This window comes from Gobius niger (assembly GCF_951799975.1).
Source record: "Gobius niger genome assembly, chromosome: 6".
In the NCBI taxonomy this organism is placed as follows: domain Eukaryota; kingdom Metazoa; phylum Chordata; class Actinopteri; order Gobiiformes; family Gobiidae; genus Gobius; species Gobius niger.
In genome coordinates, this window is record NC_136857.1 from 32,302,835 (window position 1) to 32,321,674 (window position 18,840).

The following is an 18,840-nucleotide window of genomic DNA, read 5'->3' on the forward strand; positions in this document are numbered from 1 at the left end:
TTAAAAAGGTTTTTGTCAAGTTTTCGTCGTTTCATTATAAGAAGTCATAATTCATTTCGATAAGTCTTGGAAATTGGGATAAATACTGTAAGAGCTGTCTTTTGGCTTTCTATAGCTTTTGACAAACAGATGACACCACGATAGGCACTGGCAGAAGTGCAGAAGTACTGTGAACAGTACTTCCAAAAGCTCCCGCTCTCCTCGTCGTCTGATCGTCGCTTCAAGATTTTTTTCATTTTTTTTACCAACAGCGCTGTCTGCACATACATAGGCCTACCTCAACGTGCTTCCTGCGTTCATACGCCACGGTATTGAAAACTGTCCTGAGAAACAATAAAGTCCCTGTGACCTGGATGTCAGACGCTCCGAGGAGGATGTACGCGAGCAGTGACCGCACGCCACGGGGAGAGAGAGAAAGAGGCGCCGCTGCCCGGCCGCATCATGAGCATCATGAGCGCTCCGTGTCACGTTTACCGCTGTGTTCTCTCACTCCGCTCATAAAAACTCTGTTCGTGAACGATCTGACGAAAAACTTTCTCCCATTTTTGTCTCATCTCGTCTCATTTATGTAAACTCGTAAACGTCTCGTCATGTTCTAGTCCCCAAAGAGCTCATTTTAGCTCGTCATCGTTACGTTATCGTCATTAAAAAAAGGGGCGTCAACAAAAATATATCGTTATCATCTTCGTTGATGAAAACAAGACTAACGTGAACTCGCACCAAGACGGTGAACCCACGCGCACTTCTGTGCCTGGTGCAGCGTCTGGCGCCGGCAGAGCTGGCCACAGTGTCAGCCGGACTCACTGTGAGTGGTAGTTTGGGGCAAACCCGGACTTAACACAGGCCGTAGTCAATGTGAGCCGGGGGTAACCGAACCCCTGCCATGCTCTTCCTGGGATGGGGCTGGGCTCAAGACTGGACCTGCTAAAGCCGAACCTGCGACGGACAGTAATGGATTGTTAGATCAAGTAGGGTACAAGGGCACATGACAGAGAAACGCGTCAACTGGAAATTGGCACTACCCCACACACTCTGATCAAACCAGCTGATGTCCGGACTCTCGCACTTTAGAGCGAGCGCCTGCACCCCCCCACATACACCCCCAATGCACGCTGCTTCATGGAGAAGGACTTATTTTTAGAAAATGTTTTGAATGAAGGGGAGTGCACGGCTCGGTCAGCACTGTGGGCGGGGAGCATCCACTTCAAAGTCTCTTTCAATCCTTCAGAGTCTGAGTGTAAAATGTTTTGAACATTTTGAACAGTCTACGCAGCATCTTTCCCGTGGACCTCTGTTCTTTGCTGTAAAATACAGACTAGCGCGCACCTTTGCCCAAAACCGCTCTCCGGGATGGAGAAATGCGCATATGGCCCGACATCGAGGACTCTCAGAGCGGGGATGAACAGGGTAGGTTGCGTTTACAGGGGAGACGCTGAGCTGACTCCTCCAGTGTCATGAGGATCGTTAATAAGCCTCTATCATTATCAGCTATCCTCAGGGTTTTGTTTTGTGCCCAGACAACACGTCTGCACTCTATTCAACCTCTTTCCTTCATCATTAAATTTGACAGGGAAGCCAAAATGTTCCCATTTAAATGATGCGGGGTGTTCAACCTCCTCCGTTCCTCAGCTCGCTATGACCCCGCTGTGTGTGGACTGAACGTGCGCACAACTTTTTTTCCATAAACCAATCCACAGATCACGTGTGTGCCACCCAGAACATATTGATCCGAATGGATCACGGATCAATGATGATCCGTTGCACCACTATGAGAGACGTTATCCAATTTGCACACAGAGACCTCCCAAAAGACTATCCCTTTAAGTAAACATTAGTATCACAAGCGTTAGTATAACCTTGTACCCTTGTTAAAAACAAATGTTTGAGTTATGTTTCAAGTAGTGAAGGTTATACTTCTTGTTTTCTAGAAAGGGACGAGTTCTAGACTATTGACATCGGTTGCTCTGACATCGTTCTATATGGTCTGAGTCGGTTGTGTTGTCTAAGTCAGTGGTTCTCATCCTGGGGGTCGGGACCCCCAAGGGGGTCGCGAGACAAAATTGGGGGGTCGCCAGATCATGTAGATAAAATGTATACTTTTTTTAGCATATATTAAAATATATAACATTTTATTGTCGCATGTGTGTGCTATTTTACCAGAGTGCCATTATAGGTTCGTAATTTGAGCATATTTTATTTTAGACGTTTGTTTTTTTCCTTTGTTTTTTAAGAAATATGTAGGCTAATGTTCCGATTTCTCACGGTGTGACCCGGGCGGGGTTCACGAACCGCTTTAACTGTTATAATGGGGGCCGTGGCAACAAAACGTTGAGAACCACTGGTCTAAGTGCCTTGATACTACAGGAAGTCAGTGTAACGTTGTTATGCAGCAAAGCCCAACCTAGAATTGGAATTCTGTGGTCATTTCAGTATCTAACATACCCCAGCGTTGACACACATCATAGCGATTTTTAGACAAGGTCTGAAATTCCAATAGAATTCTGTCTACCAAGGGTCCACCATGAGGACCATTGAGAAGCAGGTTCCTCGCCCACTGGGTCAGTGCATCAGTAGTGTAGTAGGAGGAACGCATAGAGAGATGAATAGGAAACAGCCAATCAGAGCTTCCTGTGATTGTATAGTCCAAAAATGCTGAATTTGGAGCCAAAATGCCAACGTCCAAATTAAAGATCTTTCTGTGACAGAGGGGTAGTTAAATGCCTAGGAGTCTAAATGTATGGCTTTTGTGAATAAAGGTGAAAATGAATGAATTTGAGGAGAGGCTCTGACAGAGACCAGCTTGCTGCCAGGCTTATAACTTTATTTTTATGGTAGATGGTTGGGCCACTTACAAGCCATTTAAAAGGCAGTTTTTGGCAAGAGTGGTTGCGTTTGCACATCACTAGGTCCAGCTCGGGAATGTGCACGTGCACTATACTGGGTTGCATTTTTAAAGCCACATGGGTCTGGGATATTTTTTTAGAAACTTTGAAGGTCAAAGGTTCAGGCCAAGTTGTCCGACTTCCTGTAGCATTTAGGGTGGGTCATGATATAATTTTTGACATATCCTGACATGGTCTATGCCCCCTGGCCATTTTTTTTTTGCCAGAAGATTACATATACATAAAGCCCAGATTAAACTGCCAAGTTCATTGGTTCAAACAGTGATCATACAGATCCAGAGATGAGGTCTGAAATGTGAGGTCTGTGGTCCAGAGATGAGGTCTGTGGTCTGAAATGTGAAGGTCAATCCAAGAATTTTTGCCAACTGGTTACAAAGTGGCTTCAGGATAAAAAAGTCAATGTTTTGAAGTGGTCATCACAAAGTCCTGATCTCAATCCAGTTGAAAATGTATGGGCAGAGCTGAAAAGGAATGTGCAAGCAAGGTGGCCTACAAATGGGTCTCAGTTACACCAATTCGATTTGGAGGAATGGATCCAAATTCCTGCCAACTATTGTGAGAAGCTTGCGGAAGGAAATCTAAAAACGTTTGACCCAAGTTATACAGTTTAAAGGGAATACTACCAAATATTATTGAAATGTACATTTCAAACTATGTATAAAATGATATCTCTCATTCTTCTGGCATTTAGCAAATATCAATAATTTTCAAAATTCTGATTGACCTAAAAACAGTAAATTCTGGTTTCTTGTCAGACAGTGAGAAAAAACTGCAAATGTGTCTCTTTATAAAGTGTATGTAAACATCTGCTTCCCACTGTATTTGGTCTGAAGTTTGTAGACGTAGTATTGTCCGTAGCACCGTTTTACTTGGATGTCGGAGGTTATGTTGCTGTTGAAGTAGCATAAAGTGGAGGCATAGGTGGCACAAACACAATGACTTTCAATGTAACTGGACTGTTCGGGATGAGGCGCCGTTTTGAACATAGGGGCATGGGTACCACACAATTTCAACAATTACCTTCACAGAACACACCGGCGTCTTCAATGTGACTGCAGTCGTGATTTCCAAATCCAGCGTTCCCACACTCTGTTATTGACGACTCTGACCCGATACAGCGCACATCATCCATCCAGATAGGACCTGTGCCCTGTCCAAAAGCTGCATTTGGAGGAGCATCTAGTGCCAAGCCACAGCCCAGCTGCCTGCACACCACCTGGGCATCTTTCAAGTCCCAGTAATCATCACACACTGTGCCCCACTGCCCGTTATGGAACACCTCCACTCTGCCTGAGCAACGGTCTGTAGAATTCACCAGCCGCACTAGAGCTAAAGAGGAGACGACTGTTACTCTCAGGACAAGTGATTACACAGGCTACTGCTCACATGTTTATATTGTATATTTGTCCTAAAGACAAGTGTTGCAAGTTAGCAGTTTTGCTACAACACTAAAAAACAATGTGTCTGGTTTGTTCAGTGCAGTTGTTATGTCCATATCAAATAAACAAATAATAATAATATTGGAACTTCTCCCAAAAATACAAAATCTTTTACCTTCACAAACAACACCAGCGTCTTCCTCATGACCACAGTTGTGGATCCCGATGCCCCTGTGTTCACACTGGGACAGAGTAATCTCCCCTCCTGTACATGCCACATCGTCCTTCCAGATGGGACCTGTGCCCTGTCCAAAAGCTGCATTTGGAGGAGCAGCTTGTGCTCTGCCACAGCCCAGCTGCCTGCACACCACCTGGGCATCATTCAGGTCCCAGGCATCATCACACACTGTGCCCCACTGCCCCTGGTGGAAGATTTCCACCCGCCCTGAGCAGGAGCCATTCCCCCCGTTGGCCAGGCGCACCTCCCCCTCCTCTCCTGCGCTGTTGGACACTGGAGCGGTGTGGGCCACAGTGGTGGGGGGCACTGGTGGAGTTGTACCAGTCATATTCCTCAATTCTGTTGAAACAAGACAGGTTAAAAAGCAATGCAGCTCTCTGTTCTCCCAAAGAGCTGGAATAATTCTATTATAAGAGACATTATCATTTCCCTTTAACTCATTGTATTTACCATTTTTGTTTGTTTTTTTGGGTCACTAGTTAAACTATAGTGGTAAAATCCATAGTTAAAATATATAAACTATTGGGTACAGTAGGATTTAAATGTATAAATATTTATTTCAATTATTTGGTGTTTGCTTCATGATGCTTATTTTGTTGCATGTTGCACCCAGTTTGGGTTCCGGATCTCAACTCCTGAAGAAAGGCTGGACGCTCCATTTTTCCAGTCTTTTCCGTGGAGAGAGACGGCGGGCCGGGGTGGGTTTGCTCCAGCCCCCCAGCTCAGCCACCACGTGTTGGAGTTCACCCTGGTGAACAAGAGGGTTGCGCCCTATGCTCTACGACCGTTGTCTCGGCCTATGGGCCCAACATCGGTGCAGAGTACTCGGCCTTCTTGGAGTCCCTGGGAGGAGTACTAGATGGTGCTCCGACTGGGGACTCCATTGTTCTACTAAGGAACTTCAACGCCCACGTGGGTAACGACAGTGAGACCTGGATGGGGGTGATTGGGAAGAACGGCCTTCTCGATCTGAACCCGAGTGGTGTTCTGTTCTTGGACTTCTGTGCTAGTCACGGTTTGTCCATAATGAACACCATGTGCGAGTACAAGGCAGGAGGTCGATGATCGACTTTGTCGTCAGGCCACATGTCTTAGACACTCGGGTGAAGAGGGGCTGAGCTGTCAACCGATCACCACCTGGTGGTGAGCTGGATTCGCTGGCAGGGGAGGAAGCTTGTCAGACCTGGCAGACCCAAAAGTGTTGTGAGGGTCTGCTGGGAACGTCTGGTTGATCCCTCTGTCAATAGGGTCTTCAACTCCCACCTCCGGAAGAGCTTCACCCAGATTCCGAGGGAGGCTGGGGACATGGAGTCTGAGTGAACCATGTTCTCCTTCTCCATTGTCGATGCGGCTGCTCGCAGTTGTGGCCGTAAGGTCTCTGGTGCCTGTCACGGCGGAGATCCCCGAACCAGGTGGTGGCGCACGGAAGTAAGGGATGCCGTCAAGCTAAAGAAGGAGTCCTACCTGGCCTTGTTGGCTTGTGGGACTCCGGAGGCAGCTGAGAGGTACCGGCAGGCTAAGCGTGCTGCAGTTCATGCGGTCGCAGAGGCAAAAACTCGGGTCTGGGAGGAGTTCGGAGAAACCATGGAGGAGGACTATTAGTCGGCCTCGAAGAGATTCTGGCAAACCGTCCGGCGCCTCAGGAGGGGGAAGCAGTGCTTCACCAACACTGTTTACAGTTCGGGTGGGGAGCTGCTGACCTCAACTGGGGATGTCGTCGGGCGGTGGAAGGAGTACTTTGAGGATCTCCTCAATCCCACCCTCATGTCTTCCGATGAGGAAGCAGAGGCTGGGGACTCGGAGGGGGGCTCTCCCATCACCCAAGCTGAAGTCACTGTGATGATTAGTAAGCTCCTTGGTGGCAGGGCTCCGGGGGTGGATGAGATTCGCCCTGAGTACCTTAAGTCTCTGGATGTTGTAGGACTGTCGTGGCTGACACGTCTCTACAACATCGTGTGGCAGTCGGGGACAGTGCCCCTGGATTGGCAGATCGGGGTGGTGGTCCCTCTCTTTAAAAAGGGGGATCGGAGCGTGTGCTCCAATTACAGAGGGATGAAACTCCTCAGCCTCACCGGTAAGGTCTTCTCCGGGGTTCTGGAGAGGAGGATCCGGCCGATAGTTGAACCTTGGATCCAGGAGGAAAAATGCGTCTTTTTGTCCCGGTCGCAGCACACTGGACCAACTCCATACCCTTTATTAGGTGCTTAAGGGTTTGTGGGAGTTCACCCAACCTGGCCACATGTGCTTTGTGGATCTGGAGAAAGTGTTCGACCGTGTCCCTCGTGGTGCCCTGTCCGGGGTGCTCCGGGAGTATTTAGTCTGGGGCCCTCTGCTAAGAGCTGTCTGTTCCCTGTATGACCGCAGCAGGAGCTTGGTTTGCATTGCCGGCAGTAAGTCAGAGCTGTTCCCGGTGCGTGTTGGTCTCCGCAAGGGCTGCCCTTTGTCACCGGTTCTGTTCATTACCTTTATGGACAGAATTTCAAGGCACAGACAGGGGCCGGAGGGTGTCCAGTTTGGGAACCTCAGGATCATATCTCTGCTGTTTGCAGGCGATATTGTTCTGTTGGCTTCAACAAATCAGGACCTTCAGCTGCTCTGGGGCGGTTTGCAGCCGAGTGTGAAGTGGCCGGAATGAGGATCAGCACCTCCAAATCCAAGGCCATGGTTCTCCACCAGAAAAAGGTGGCTTCCCCTCTTCAGGTCGGTGGGGAGTCCTTGCCTCAAGTGGAGGAGTTCAAGTATCTCGGGGTCGTGAAGGACGGATGGAGTGTGAAATCGATATGTTTTGAAGTGTTAATCACAAAGCCTTAGATGAAGTCCTGATCTCAATCCAGTTGAAACTGTATGGGCAGAGCTGAAAAGGCATACAAATGTGGCTCAGTTACACCAGTTCTGTTTGGAGGAATTTACCAAAATTCCTGCCATGTATTGTGAGAAGCTTGTAGAAGGAATTCCAAAACGTTTGACCGAAGTTATACCATTTAAAGGCAATACCACAAATGTATGTAAAATGTTGGTTTTGTAAAAAAAAAAAGTCATATGAAACCATGTAGAAGTTATATCTCTCATTCTTCTGGCATTTGGCAAACATGAGTCATTTTCAAAATTCAAATTGAGATGGTTAGTAATTAGTTAATTACTAATTACTAACCAATCTCAAAAGTAGAAGTTAATTCTGGTTTCTTGTCAGACAGTGAGAAAAAACTGCAAATGTGTCTCTTTATAAAGTGTATGCAAACATCTGGTCCCCACTGTATTTGGTCTGAAGTTTGTAGACGTAGTATTGTCCGTAGCAGCGTTTTACTTGGATGTCGGAGGTTATGGGGCTTTTGAAGTAGCAAGTGGAGCCACAAACACACAAATACCATGGCTTTCAATGTAACTGGACTGTTCATGATGAGGCGCCGTTTTGAACATGGGGCATGGGTACCACACAATTTCAACAATTACCTTCACAGAACACACCGGCGTCTTCAATGTGACTGCACTCATGATTTCCAAATCCAGCGTTCCCACACTCTGTTATTGACGACTCTGACCCGATACAGCGCACATCATCCATCCAGATAGGACCTGTGCCCTGTCCAAAAGCTGCATTTGGAGGAGCATCTAGTGCCAAACCACAGCCCAGCTGCCTGCACACCACTTGGGCATCATTCAGATCCCAGTAATCATCACACACTGTGCCCCACTGCCCGTTATGGAGCACCTCCACTCTGCCTGAGCAACGGTCTGTAGAATTCACCAGCCGCACTAGAGACAGAGCTAAAGAGGAGACGACTGTTACTCAGAAGAAGTGGTTACACAGGCTACTGCTCACATGTTTATATCATATATTTGTCCTATGGAGTGTTGGTGTAAGTGTTGCAAATTAGCAGTCTTGCTACAACACTAAAAACGATGTATCTGGTTTGTTCAGTGCAGTTGTTATGTCCATATCAAATAAACAAATAATAATAATATTGGAACTTCTCCCAAAAATACAAAATCTTTTACCTTCACAAACAACACCAGCGTCTTCCTCATGACCACAGTTGTGGATCCCGATGCCCCTGTGTTCACACTGGGACAGAGTCATCTCCCCTCCTGTACATGCCACATCGTCCTTCCAGATGGGGCCTGTGCCCTGTCCAAAAGCTGCACTTGGAGGAGCAGCTTGTGCTCTGCCACAGCCCAGCTGCCTGCACACCACCTGGGCATCATTCAGGTCCCAGGCATCATCACACACTGTGCCCCACTGCCCCTGGTGAAAGATCTCCACCCGCCCTGAGCAGGAGCCGTCACCCCCGTTGGCCAGGCGCACCTCCCCCTCCTCTCCTGCGCTGTTGGACACTGGAGCGGTGTGGGCCACAGTGGTGGGGGGCACTGGTGGAGTTGTACCAGTCATATTCCTCAATTCTGTTGAAACAAGACAAGTTAAAGAGTAATGATACTGTCTGTTCTCCCAAAGAGCTGGAATAATAGTGTTATAAGAGACATTATTATTTCCCTTCAACTCATTGTATTCACCATTTTTGTTTGGTTCTTTGGGTCACTAGTTAAACTATAGTGGTAAAATTCATGGTTAAAATATATAAACTATTGGGTACAGTAGGATTTAAATGTATAAATATGTATTTCAATTATTTGGTGTTTGCTTCATGATGCTTATTTTGTTGCATGATGGTCATTTGGGTATGAGCATGCACGGTTGCGTTGCAAGCTTTGTAAAATGTAAATGAGTAGCGTCAGTTATTTAATCACAATCCATCATCAGGAGCACACAGCACATTGGTGAGTAGCATATTTGTAACCCTGTGAAGTGTTTATCATGAGCTACGGTCGCTCTTGGGTACCGTATTTTCCGGACCATAAGTCGCACTTTTTCATAGTTTGGCTGGGGGTGCGTCTTATACTCCGGAGCGACTAATATGTGATTATTTAACTTTTTTTAAATTCAAATATATGCTTTCACATGCCGCTAGAGGGCACTGCAGGCTAATCAAGCAGCAGAAATAAAGTTTGGAGTGAGCGAGAGAGCGGAGGTTACTGCAATGAAGTAAACAAAACAAGCTAATCACGGGCAAAGAGCTAGATGGCCACAGCTAGAGGAACAGGTTCGCAGATCAGAGCTTAAAAACATGGGAGAGGCTTGTCAACGGTGCAGTTACATCTCCGTGCCAGGGAGTCGCCAAGGCGATTGATTTGGGTTTTCGAGAGTTTGGTATGTTCTTCATGCTATAGTTATCTGAACTGTTATCTGATGTTCACACACCAGACACATATTTAGTTCATTGTTTATGCTTCATATTATTAACCATCAATGTGTTACGTTAGCATACCTTACCTTATTCAGCCTGTTGTTTTTCTTCATTAGGCAATGTTTGACTAGTGCGTCTTAAACTCCGGAGCGACTTATCTATGTTTTTTTGTTCTTCATTACGCATTTTTTGGCTGGTGCGTCTTATACTCCGGAGCGACGTATAGTCCGGAAAATACGGTAATTGTTGACATTTACTGTGCTAAGTCCGTGCTGGTAGACCTAACTGGTAGTTAAGTTAGCGTGTGTACCGTTCAGTGCTCTCGGCTCGCAATATGTGTCAACACTGGACAACAAACAAATAACCGAGTCAACTAACTTAGCAGGCGGTTGTGTGGTAGGCGTTTGAGGAGTGGTTTTAGGAAAGTGTTGAATGTGAGTGTTACAATGATTAATGCACTTTGCCTGCTAACGCGTGTGATAGCTGTACTCTGCACAGGCGTGTTGCTATACATGATGGGAGACAACTTGCTCAGTTAGTTAACATCTCACTTGAGACTGGAGCATTTCCAAATGCCTTGAAAACTGCAGTCATTAAGACTCTTTTAAAGAGCAGCCTTGATGCCAAGGTACTGAACGACTACCGGCCCATATCAACCTACCATTCTTAGGAAAAGTCCTAGAGAAAGTAGTGCATCAGCAGCTCACTTGCTTTCTCCTGTCTAACAATGTGTTTGATACTTTCAGGATTTAGGCCCCACCACAGCACTGAGACAGCTCTGATCAAGGTGATTAATGATATCCGCATGAACACCAACGCAGGTAAGGTCTCACTTTTAGTTCTGCTGGACCTGAGCTCTGCCTTTGACACAGTGGACCACAGGATCTTACTTCACAGGTTAGAAAACTAGGTGGGAATCTCTGGTACTGCTCTAAGCTGGTTCAAGTCCTACCTCGAGGACAGGGCGTACTTTGTCGAAATTGGCAATTGTGTCTCAGACAAAAATGGCCCCTAAGTTGCGGGCTTGTCATACCACGCCCAATAATACTACTAAAATGTAAATGATGATTTTTTTTTTAAAGCCACATGGGTCTGGGACATTCTGGCCAAAATTTGAGGCTTTCCATTGAAAACTGGGTGATCAGGGGTCAGAAGTTCAAGAGGTATGATTTTGAAAATGAAATGCTTCATCTCAAGGGGTTTTCCATTAATAATTCAACTCCCCACAGAAAGGCCCCGTCCAGGTGGGAATCGAACCAAGGACTTTCTAGCTGTGAGGCAAGAGCACTAACCACTGCACCACCATGCCGCCCGCATGACAACAGGCATCGGCCTGTCAATGTGCTCACACGCTCACACGTACGTGCACACCTCCCCGATGTGACAGGCCCGGATACACACCGTACACCACTCAGCACAGCATCAATCAGTCGTCAACATCTATTCTACACATTCACCCATGCACTCGTTCACACAGTTCTATACACCCTCTAAAACCCACCTCCATCACCCACTTCCAACTAGCCTACCCATAACCACACTTTAATCCAAACGTCCTCGTGCAGCACATATTCATTCTTTCTTTGTGCAAAAAAGAGGCATCAAAGCGAGAGCAGTTTGGCTCGAGGTCGGCCACATTCACACCACAGCCTCACCGACCCACAATGCGGCTCAGGCCGCTCCAAGACCTGATTCCGCCAGACTCAGGGCAGCTGTATGATCGGGTTCTAGTGCTGTGGTTTCACACTGATCCAAAAGTGCTGCTCTCAGGTCGAGAACACCTTTAGATTGACCTAACTAGAACCTGTGTGAAAATGGCTGAAGAAACGTATTTGGTCCGCTGCTACGGACCATGATATGTCTACAAACTAGACGCGGTGGCGCAGCGGTTAGCGCTCGTGCCTCACAGCTCGAAGGTCCTGGGTTCGATTCCCACCTGGACGGGGCCTTTCTGTGTGGAGTTTGCATGTTCTCCCCGTGTCTGCATAGGTTAGCGGTAAGTTATAAAAACATGTGCAATAGGTGAATCCTCCAGCCAGGTGTTTCTGACCACCAGCCTGGCTCCACATCATGGAGATGGGTCCCCGAGCGCCGGCCCATGCTGGCAGCTCACTGCTCCTACAGGTCGCCCCATGCGACACTGAGGATGGGTCAAATGCAGAGAACTAATTTCTCTACAGAGATTTCTCTACAGAGATTAATACAGTATAGATTATTATTATTAGACGTAGCATTTTCCGTGGCAGTGTTTGGATGTCGGAGGTTGTGGGACTGTTGATGTAGCAACAGGTGGAGCCAAAGGTGGCAGAAACACCATGACTTTCAGTGTAACTGTTCGGGATGAGGAGCCGATAGGAACATAGGGGCATGGATATCACACAATTTCAACAATTACCTTCACAAACAACACCAGCGTCTTCCTCATGACCACAGTTGTGGATTCCGATGCCCCTGTGTTCACACTGGGACAGAGTCATCTCCCCTCCTGTACATGCCACATCGTCCTTCCAGATGGGACCTGTGCCCTGTCCAAAAGCTGCACTTGGAGGAGCAGCTTGTGCTCTTCCACAGCCCAGCTGCCTGCACACCACCTGGGCATCATTCAGGTCCCAGAAATCATCACACACTGTGCCCCACTGCCCCTGGTGGAAGATCTCCACCCGCCCTGAGCAGGAGCCGTTCCCCCCGTTGGCCAGGCGCACCTCCTCCCCTGCGCTGTTGGACACTGGAGTGGTGCTGGCCACAGTGGTGGGGGGCACTGGTGGAATTGGACCAGGCATGTTGATCAATTCTGTTGAAACAAGACAAGCAATGATAGTGTCTGTTCTCCCAAAGAGCTGGAATAATACTGTTATAAGAAACATTATTATATCCGTTTGACTCATTTTATTCACCATATTCCCTGATTCTTCTTTTAATAATAATAATAATGATTAAAGCCGTTTGCGACGATAAAGTCCCTCGCCCCTGGCGCAATTCCCTCCCCTTGCGACTGCCCCTGCTCACTTTCACCCAAACCTGCTCATGCCCCGACCTCACACCCAACCCGGCCTCTTGTGCCTGCCTCAGTCCCCGTCCGGCTTCACTCTTGCCCCCGCCCACTCTTGCCTCCGCCTCAGTCCCATCCCGGCCTCACTCTCACTGCTGTGGTGCTTTTCGCGCACTCTAGTTGAAATCCTTTCTATGGCCAGTGAACCTTATTTCCGCAATAATAGGGAGAAGCCACTCGGACAGAGTTGCCAAATTCCACGGACGTCCTTTTCGCCTACTTCTGTCAGTCTTGCATCACAAGTGTGAGTGTAAGGTGCACTGTAAATGTTAATACCAACCTTACATAAGTAAATTGATAATCGTTTACTTTATTTTTCCCCAAGTGTTCTGTTTACCTACTCACCACAAGTAACCCATACATTCATGTCAAAAACAGAGTTTTACATGATATGGTCAAATTACACTTACTGAGTATTGGACTGTTATTCTTTATTGTGTTTCTGTATCAGCCACAACTTAAATTATCTGTCCCTCACTATTCAGCCACCACCGTCTCATTCCCTCAGTCTTCTTTCCCTACGCAAAAGAGACCTCTCAGTCTAAATGTTTTTTTTTTAAGCCAATATGTACTTTTTAGTGTTTCTTTACTTAAAGGAATAGGCCACCGTTTTTACATACTGAGATATGTTCTTACCTTAGCTTTGACGAGTTCTTTAGGACCTGTCTGATCTTCACCCGTGCCTTCAGTCACGTAAACACAGCGCAGACGGCGTTAGCATTTAGCCTCTACCCCTCTCCACTATAGCTCCAAAACTGGTCAAGATAGAAGCTACCAAGCTCTTCCACGTTTTCCCTATTTAAATATGGTTACATGAAGTGTTACACTACAAAGTATAATTACACAAAATTAAACAATGTGGATTTTCTAAGCGGATAAAAGGGGGACTATATTGTAAGGCGTAATAATACCAGGAGTAATTTGGCATCCGCACAGTAAAGATTACTGCGCAGATTTCGAACTACTCCTGGTATTATTACGCCTTACAATATAGTTCCCCCTTTTATCCGCTTAGAAAATCCATATTGTTTAATTTTGTGTAATTATACTTTGTGTTTACGTGACTGAAGGCACGGGTGAAGATCAGACAGGTCCTAAAGAACTCGTCAAAGCTAAGGTAAGAACATATCTCAGTATGTACAAACGGTGGCCTATTCCTTTAACATCTCAACCCCTACCTTAACTGAGCACATTGTCTCCAGTTTGGCTTTACCCAAATCTAAAAGGTTGAACAAAGTGTGAAAATAGAGACAAAAATGAGGGGGGTTAAGAAGTTAACCTTTTACCCCCGCTTTAACCGAGATCATTTTCTCCAGTTCAGCTCTACCCAAGTCTAAAATGTTACAGTTCCCTGTTGCTGTTCCCTGTCTGTCTGACAAACGAGACTATGGTGGGCTGCCATGAAGTAATGCATTGGTCTGAAAAAAATAAGTAAATCCAGACAAGTTTGGGCATAAAGTTGCAACAAAGCAATATTTTTTGCATGTAATCTGTTTAGTTGTTCAAGTTGGAGCAAATTACTTCTAATCGAACAATCAAATGAAATCAACTATGTGTACGCAAGAACAAAGCTAATACATTATCCCCTTCAGAAAACATCAAGTTTCTGAAAAAGTTGCAAGGGTTTTAAGTAACTATTTTTGTTTTGTCGCTTTGTCACATTTTTGTCCCTGTTTTGCTCCACCTTTATCGCTTTATTGTTGTTTTTAGTGGCTTTTTTATTGCATTTTCATCCTTGTTTTTGTTGCTTTTTTATTTTTTTTAATTTTTTTCAATAAGTCTTTATATAAGAAGTTTTTATACTTGGGTAAAGCCAAGCTGGACAAAATGTGGGACGCAAGAGCTCAATGTTTTTACTGGTTTGATCATTACTGAGGTCTTGGAAAGTTTAATGTTTTGAGGTTGTGCTAAGATGCTAAACCACCGCTATAGGAATATATGTTGTCATACATTATATACTTGCATTGTTCATTGCAAAAAAATAAATGTGCTTTTGTTCTAACAACTTGTTTTATTACACATGCAGAAATATTGGGTATTAAAGATTTTAGAATATACATTGCACAATACTATCATAGGTTATTACAAGTTTCATTAATCAGGCGATAATTGGCGAGGTTTCATTAATGATTGAGAGTAAACTTTACTTCATAAAGAGTAAGGTTTCATTAATGATTGAGAGTAAACTTTACTTCATAAAGAGTAAGGAACCATATAAATGTCTGTGTCGATAGAGTAATTTTAACCATTTTGCATTTAAAATACCATATATTTGAGCAGCATCAGCTTCGTGGTTGTATAAGCTATGCAGTGGCGGAGTGATCTGCAAGAAAATAGTCCCTCAAAATGCGAGCATTCATGTGATGCTAGGTCAGTTATATTCCAAAAATGTTTCTATGGACACAGACATTTATATGGTTAGTCTGGTGTTATAAGTCATTTGCCTCAGGTGCTCTGTGGAGCGGGTCACACTGTTTTTGATGCAGGCTGTCTGTTTTTAATGCAGGCTGTCTGTTTTTAATGCAGGCTGTCATTTCTATGCTAGCGCATAGAAATGCACTAGCCTTGCACTAGCCTAGCACCACAAAACTCTTCAAATATAAGAACTGCAAAAAAAATATATCTCCAGAAATCAGCAACACTCTGGAAAACTAGGAAATGAGGCCCTATGTCAAAAATCCTGAAACATCCCTTTAAAATAAAATCCATAAAATGGAATTGTAGTATAGCACATTAACTCAAAATTGGCATCCTTGTTTAAATGTATTTTTTCAGTGTATAAAAATGAAGAAAATACAACAAAATCTACCTGTAGAGTCACATCCGCTGCTATTGTAGATAGCTAGACTTGTTTTAACCTTCTAGCTGTGAAGCATGAGCGCTAACTGCTGTGCCACCATGCCGCCCATTTTACATTGACTTACTATGTCCCAGCTAATTCATGAGAGTATATATATTTATAATTCCTGATTAATTCAATGAAAATATTATATATATTTTATATTATATTCGGCTAAACACATTACCTGCTCAGCAAGCTAGAAACATATATTTGGTCTGAAGTTTGTAGACATGGTATTGTCCGTAGCAGTATTGAACTTGGATCTCGGAGGTTTCGACTGTTGAAGTAGCAACAAGTGGAGCCATAGGTGGCACAAACACCACGATTTTCAATGTCACTACCACACAATTTCAACAATTACCTTCACAGAACACACCGGCGTCTTCAATGTGACTGCAGTCGTGATTTCCAAGTCCAGCGTTCCCACACTCTGTTATTGACGACTCTGACCCGATACAGCGCACATCATCCATCCAGATAGGACCTGTGCCCTGTCCAAAAGCTGCATTTGGAGGAGCAGCTAGTGCCAAGCCACAGCCCAGCTGCCTGCACACCACCTGGGCATCTTTCAAGTCCCAGTAATCATCACACACTGTGCCCCACTGCCCGTTATGGAACACCTCCACTCTGCCTGAGCAGCCGACTGCAGAATTCACCAGCCGCACTAGAGACAGAGCTAAAGAGGAGACGACTGTTACTCTCAGAAGAAGTGGTTACACAGGCTACTGCTCACATGTTTATATTGGCACTTCTCCCAAAAATACAAAATCTTTTACCTTCACAAACAACACCAGCGTCTTCCCGATGACCACAGTTGTGGTTCCCGATGCCCCTGTGTCTACACTGGGAAAGAGCAATCTCCCCTCCTGTACATGCCACATTGTCCATCCAGATGGGACCTGTGCCCTGTCCAAAAGCTGCACTTGGAGGAGCAGTTAGTGCCCAGCCACAGCCCAGCTGCCTGCACACCACCTGGGCATCATTCAGGTCCCAGAAATCATCACACACTGTGCCCCACTGCCCCTGGTAGAAGATCTCCACTCGCCCTGAGCAGGAATCGCTCCCCCCGTTGGCCAGGCGCACCTCCCCCTCCTCTCCTGCGGTGTTGGACACTGGGGCTGTGTGGGCCACAGTGGTGGGGGGCACTGGTGGAATTGCACCGGTCATGTTCACCAATTCTGTTGAAACAAGACAAGTTAAATAGTAATGATAGTGTCTGTTCTCCCAAAGAGCTGGAATAATAATTTCATTGACTCATTGTATTTACCATTTTCCCTGATTCTTCTCTTACATTGACTTACTAAATTATGTCCCAGCAATGTTTTGAGTGCTATTTATATTTAATTCCTGTTTAATTCAATAATAATAAAACAAAAATCAGTATAGGGAGGCCAGCTTAACACATTATCGTCAAAGTCAAGGTGAACTTTATTTCTATAGTACATTTACAACAACCATGGCTGCCCATGCTTCACAACAAAAACAGATCTAGGAATAAAAAAAAAACAAGGCATAATAAACTAGAACAATGAAGCAGAAAATACAATGGAGAAACACAGTAAGCAGAAAATCTATTGGAAGGAAGACACATGTTAACTAAAAACATGCTAAAAATATCTTTTTATTTTTTATTTTTCAGGAGGAGGGCTCCACACCACCCTGTTTAGTTTTATATGATGAACAACACTACCATTTGAACAAAACGATGCTTAAGTTTGGGGCCATTGCAATGACCCTCTGTTATTAAGATAAAATGTGAGTGAGGAGAGGTCAGTGTCCGGGTGGTGTGATGTGAGGTGAGGTCAGTGTCTGGGTGGTGTGAGTGAGGTCAGTGTCTGGGTGGTGTGAGTGAGGTCAGTGTCCGGGTGGTGTGAGTGAGGTCAGTGTCTGGGTGGTGTGAGTGAGGTCAGTGTCCGGGTGGTGTGAGTGAGGTCAGTGTCCGGGTGGTGTGATGTGAGTGAGGTCAGTGTCCGGGTGGTGTGAGTGAGGTGAGGTCAGTGTCCGGGTGGTGTGAGTGAGGTCAGTGTCCGGGTGGTGTGATGTGAGTGAGGTCAGTGTCCGGGTGGTGTGAGTGAGGTGAGGTCAGTGTCCGGGTGGTGTGAGTGAGGTGAGGTCAGTGTCCGGGTGGTGTGAGTGAGGTCAGTGTCCGGGTGGTGTGAGTGAGGTGAGGTCAGTGTCCGGGTGGTGTGAGTGAGGTCAGTGTCCGGGTGGTGTGAGTGAGGTGAGGTCAGTGTCCGGGTGGTGTGAGGTGAGGTCAGTGTCCGGGTGGTGTGAGTGAGGTCAGTGTCTGGGTGGTGTAAGTGAGGAGAGGTCAGTGTCCAGGTGGTGTGAGTGAGGTCAGTGTCCGGGTGGTGTGAGTGAGGTCAGTGTCTGGGTGGTGTAAGTGAGGAGAGGTCAGTGTCCAGGTGGTGTGAGTGAGGTCAGTGTCCGGGTGGTGTGAGTGAGGTCAGTGTCCGGGTGGTGTGATGTGAGTGAGGTCAGTGTCCGGGTGGTGTGATGTGAGTGAGGTCAGTGTCCGGGTGGTGTGAGTGAGGTGAGGTCAGTGTCCGGGTGGTGTGAGTGAGGTCAGTGTCCGGGTGGTGTGAGTGAGGTGAGGTCAGTGTCCGGGTGGTGTGAGTGAGGTCAGTGTCCGGGTGGTGTGAGTGAGGTGAGGTCAGTGTCCGGGTGGTGTGAGTGAGGTCAGTGTCCGGGTGGTGTGAGTGAGGTGAGGTCAGTGTCCGGGTGGTGTGAGGTGAGGTCAGTGTCCGGGTGGTGTGAGTGAGGTGAGGTCAGTGTCCGGGTGGTGTGAGTGAGGTGAGGTCAGTGTCCGGGTGGTGTGAGTGAGGTGAGGTCAGTGTCCGGGTGGTGTGAGTGAGGTCAGTGTCCCGGTGGTGTGAGTGAGGTGAGGTCATTGTCCGGGTGGTGTGAGTGAGGTGAGGTCATTGTCCGGGTGGTGTGAGTGATATGAGGTCAGTGTCCAGTGTCCATTTCAAAAGCCAAACATGATTTCCTCAAACATGTCATGTCTGTGCCCTCCCGTCTCTGCCGTGTTTCTGAAGTGCGGACCTCGTACGGCAGCTCTTTAGTTTGCGTGGAGTAGTGATGCGTCGGTCGCAAACGAGTCGGTATACAGAGCCTTTTAAGTGAACAATGAGAGTCGAGTCTCACCTGTGAGACGTTTTTTTTTTTTTTTTAAGGTTGCATGTTTAT

General features: G+C 46.3%; 1 protein-coding gene across 1 annotated transcript in view; it reads right to left on the reverse strand.

The window, feature by feature from the left end:
• Positions 1-16,818, reverse strand: part of LOC306964870 (scavenger receptor cysteine-rich domain-containing protein DMBT1-like) — a gene marked incomplete at both ends in the record, with an annotated part of 44,216 nt that extends 27,398 nt beyond the window's left edge. Inside the window, 7 exons of the mRNA XM_079559037.1 lie at positions 3,924-4,232; positions 4,458-4,859; positions 7,971-8,285; positions 8,517-8,918; positions 12,156-12,551; positions 16,013-16,327; positions 16,428-16,818. Of these exons, the coding sequence (XP_079415163.1) occupies positions 3,924-4,232; positions 4,458-4,859; positions 7,971-8,285; positions 8,517-8,918; positions 12,156-12,551; positions 16,013-16,327; positions 16,428-16,818 (2,530 nt within the window). The remainder of the gene's footprint in view (positions 1-3,923; positions 4,233-4,457; positions 4,860-7,970; positions 8,286-8,516; positions 8,919-12,155; positions 12,552-16,012; positions 16,328-16,427) is intronic.
• Between the last annotated feature and the right edge of the window lie 2,022 nt (positions 16,819-18,840).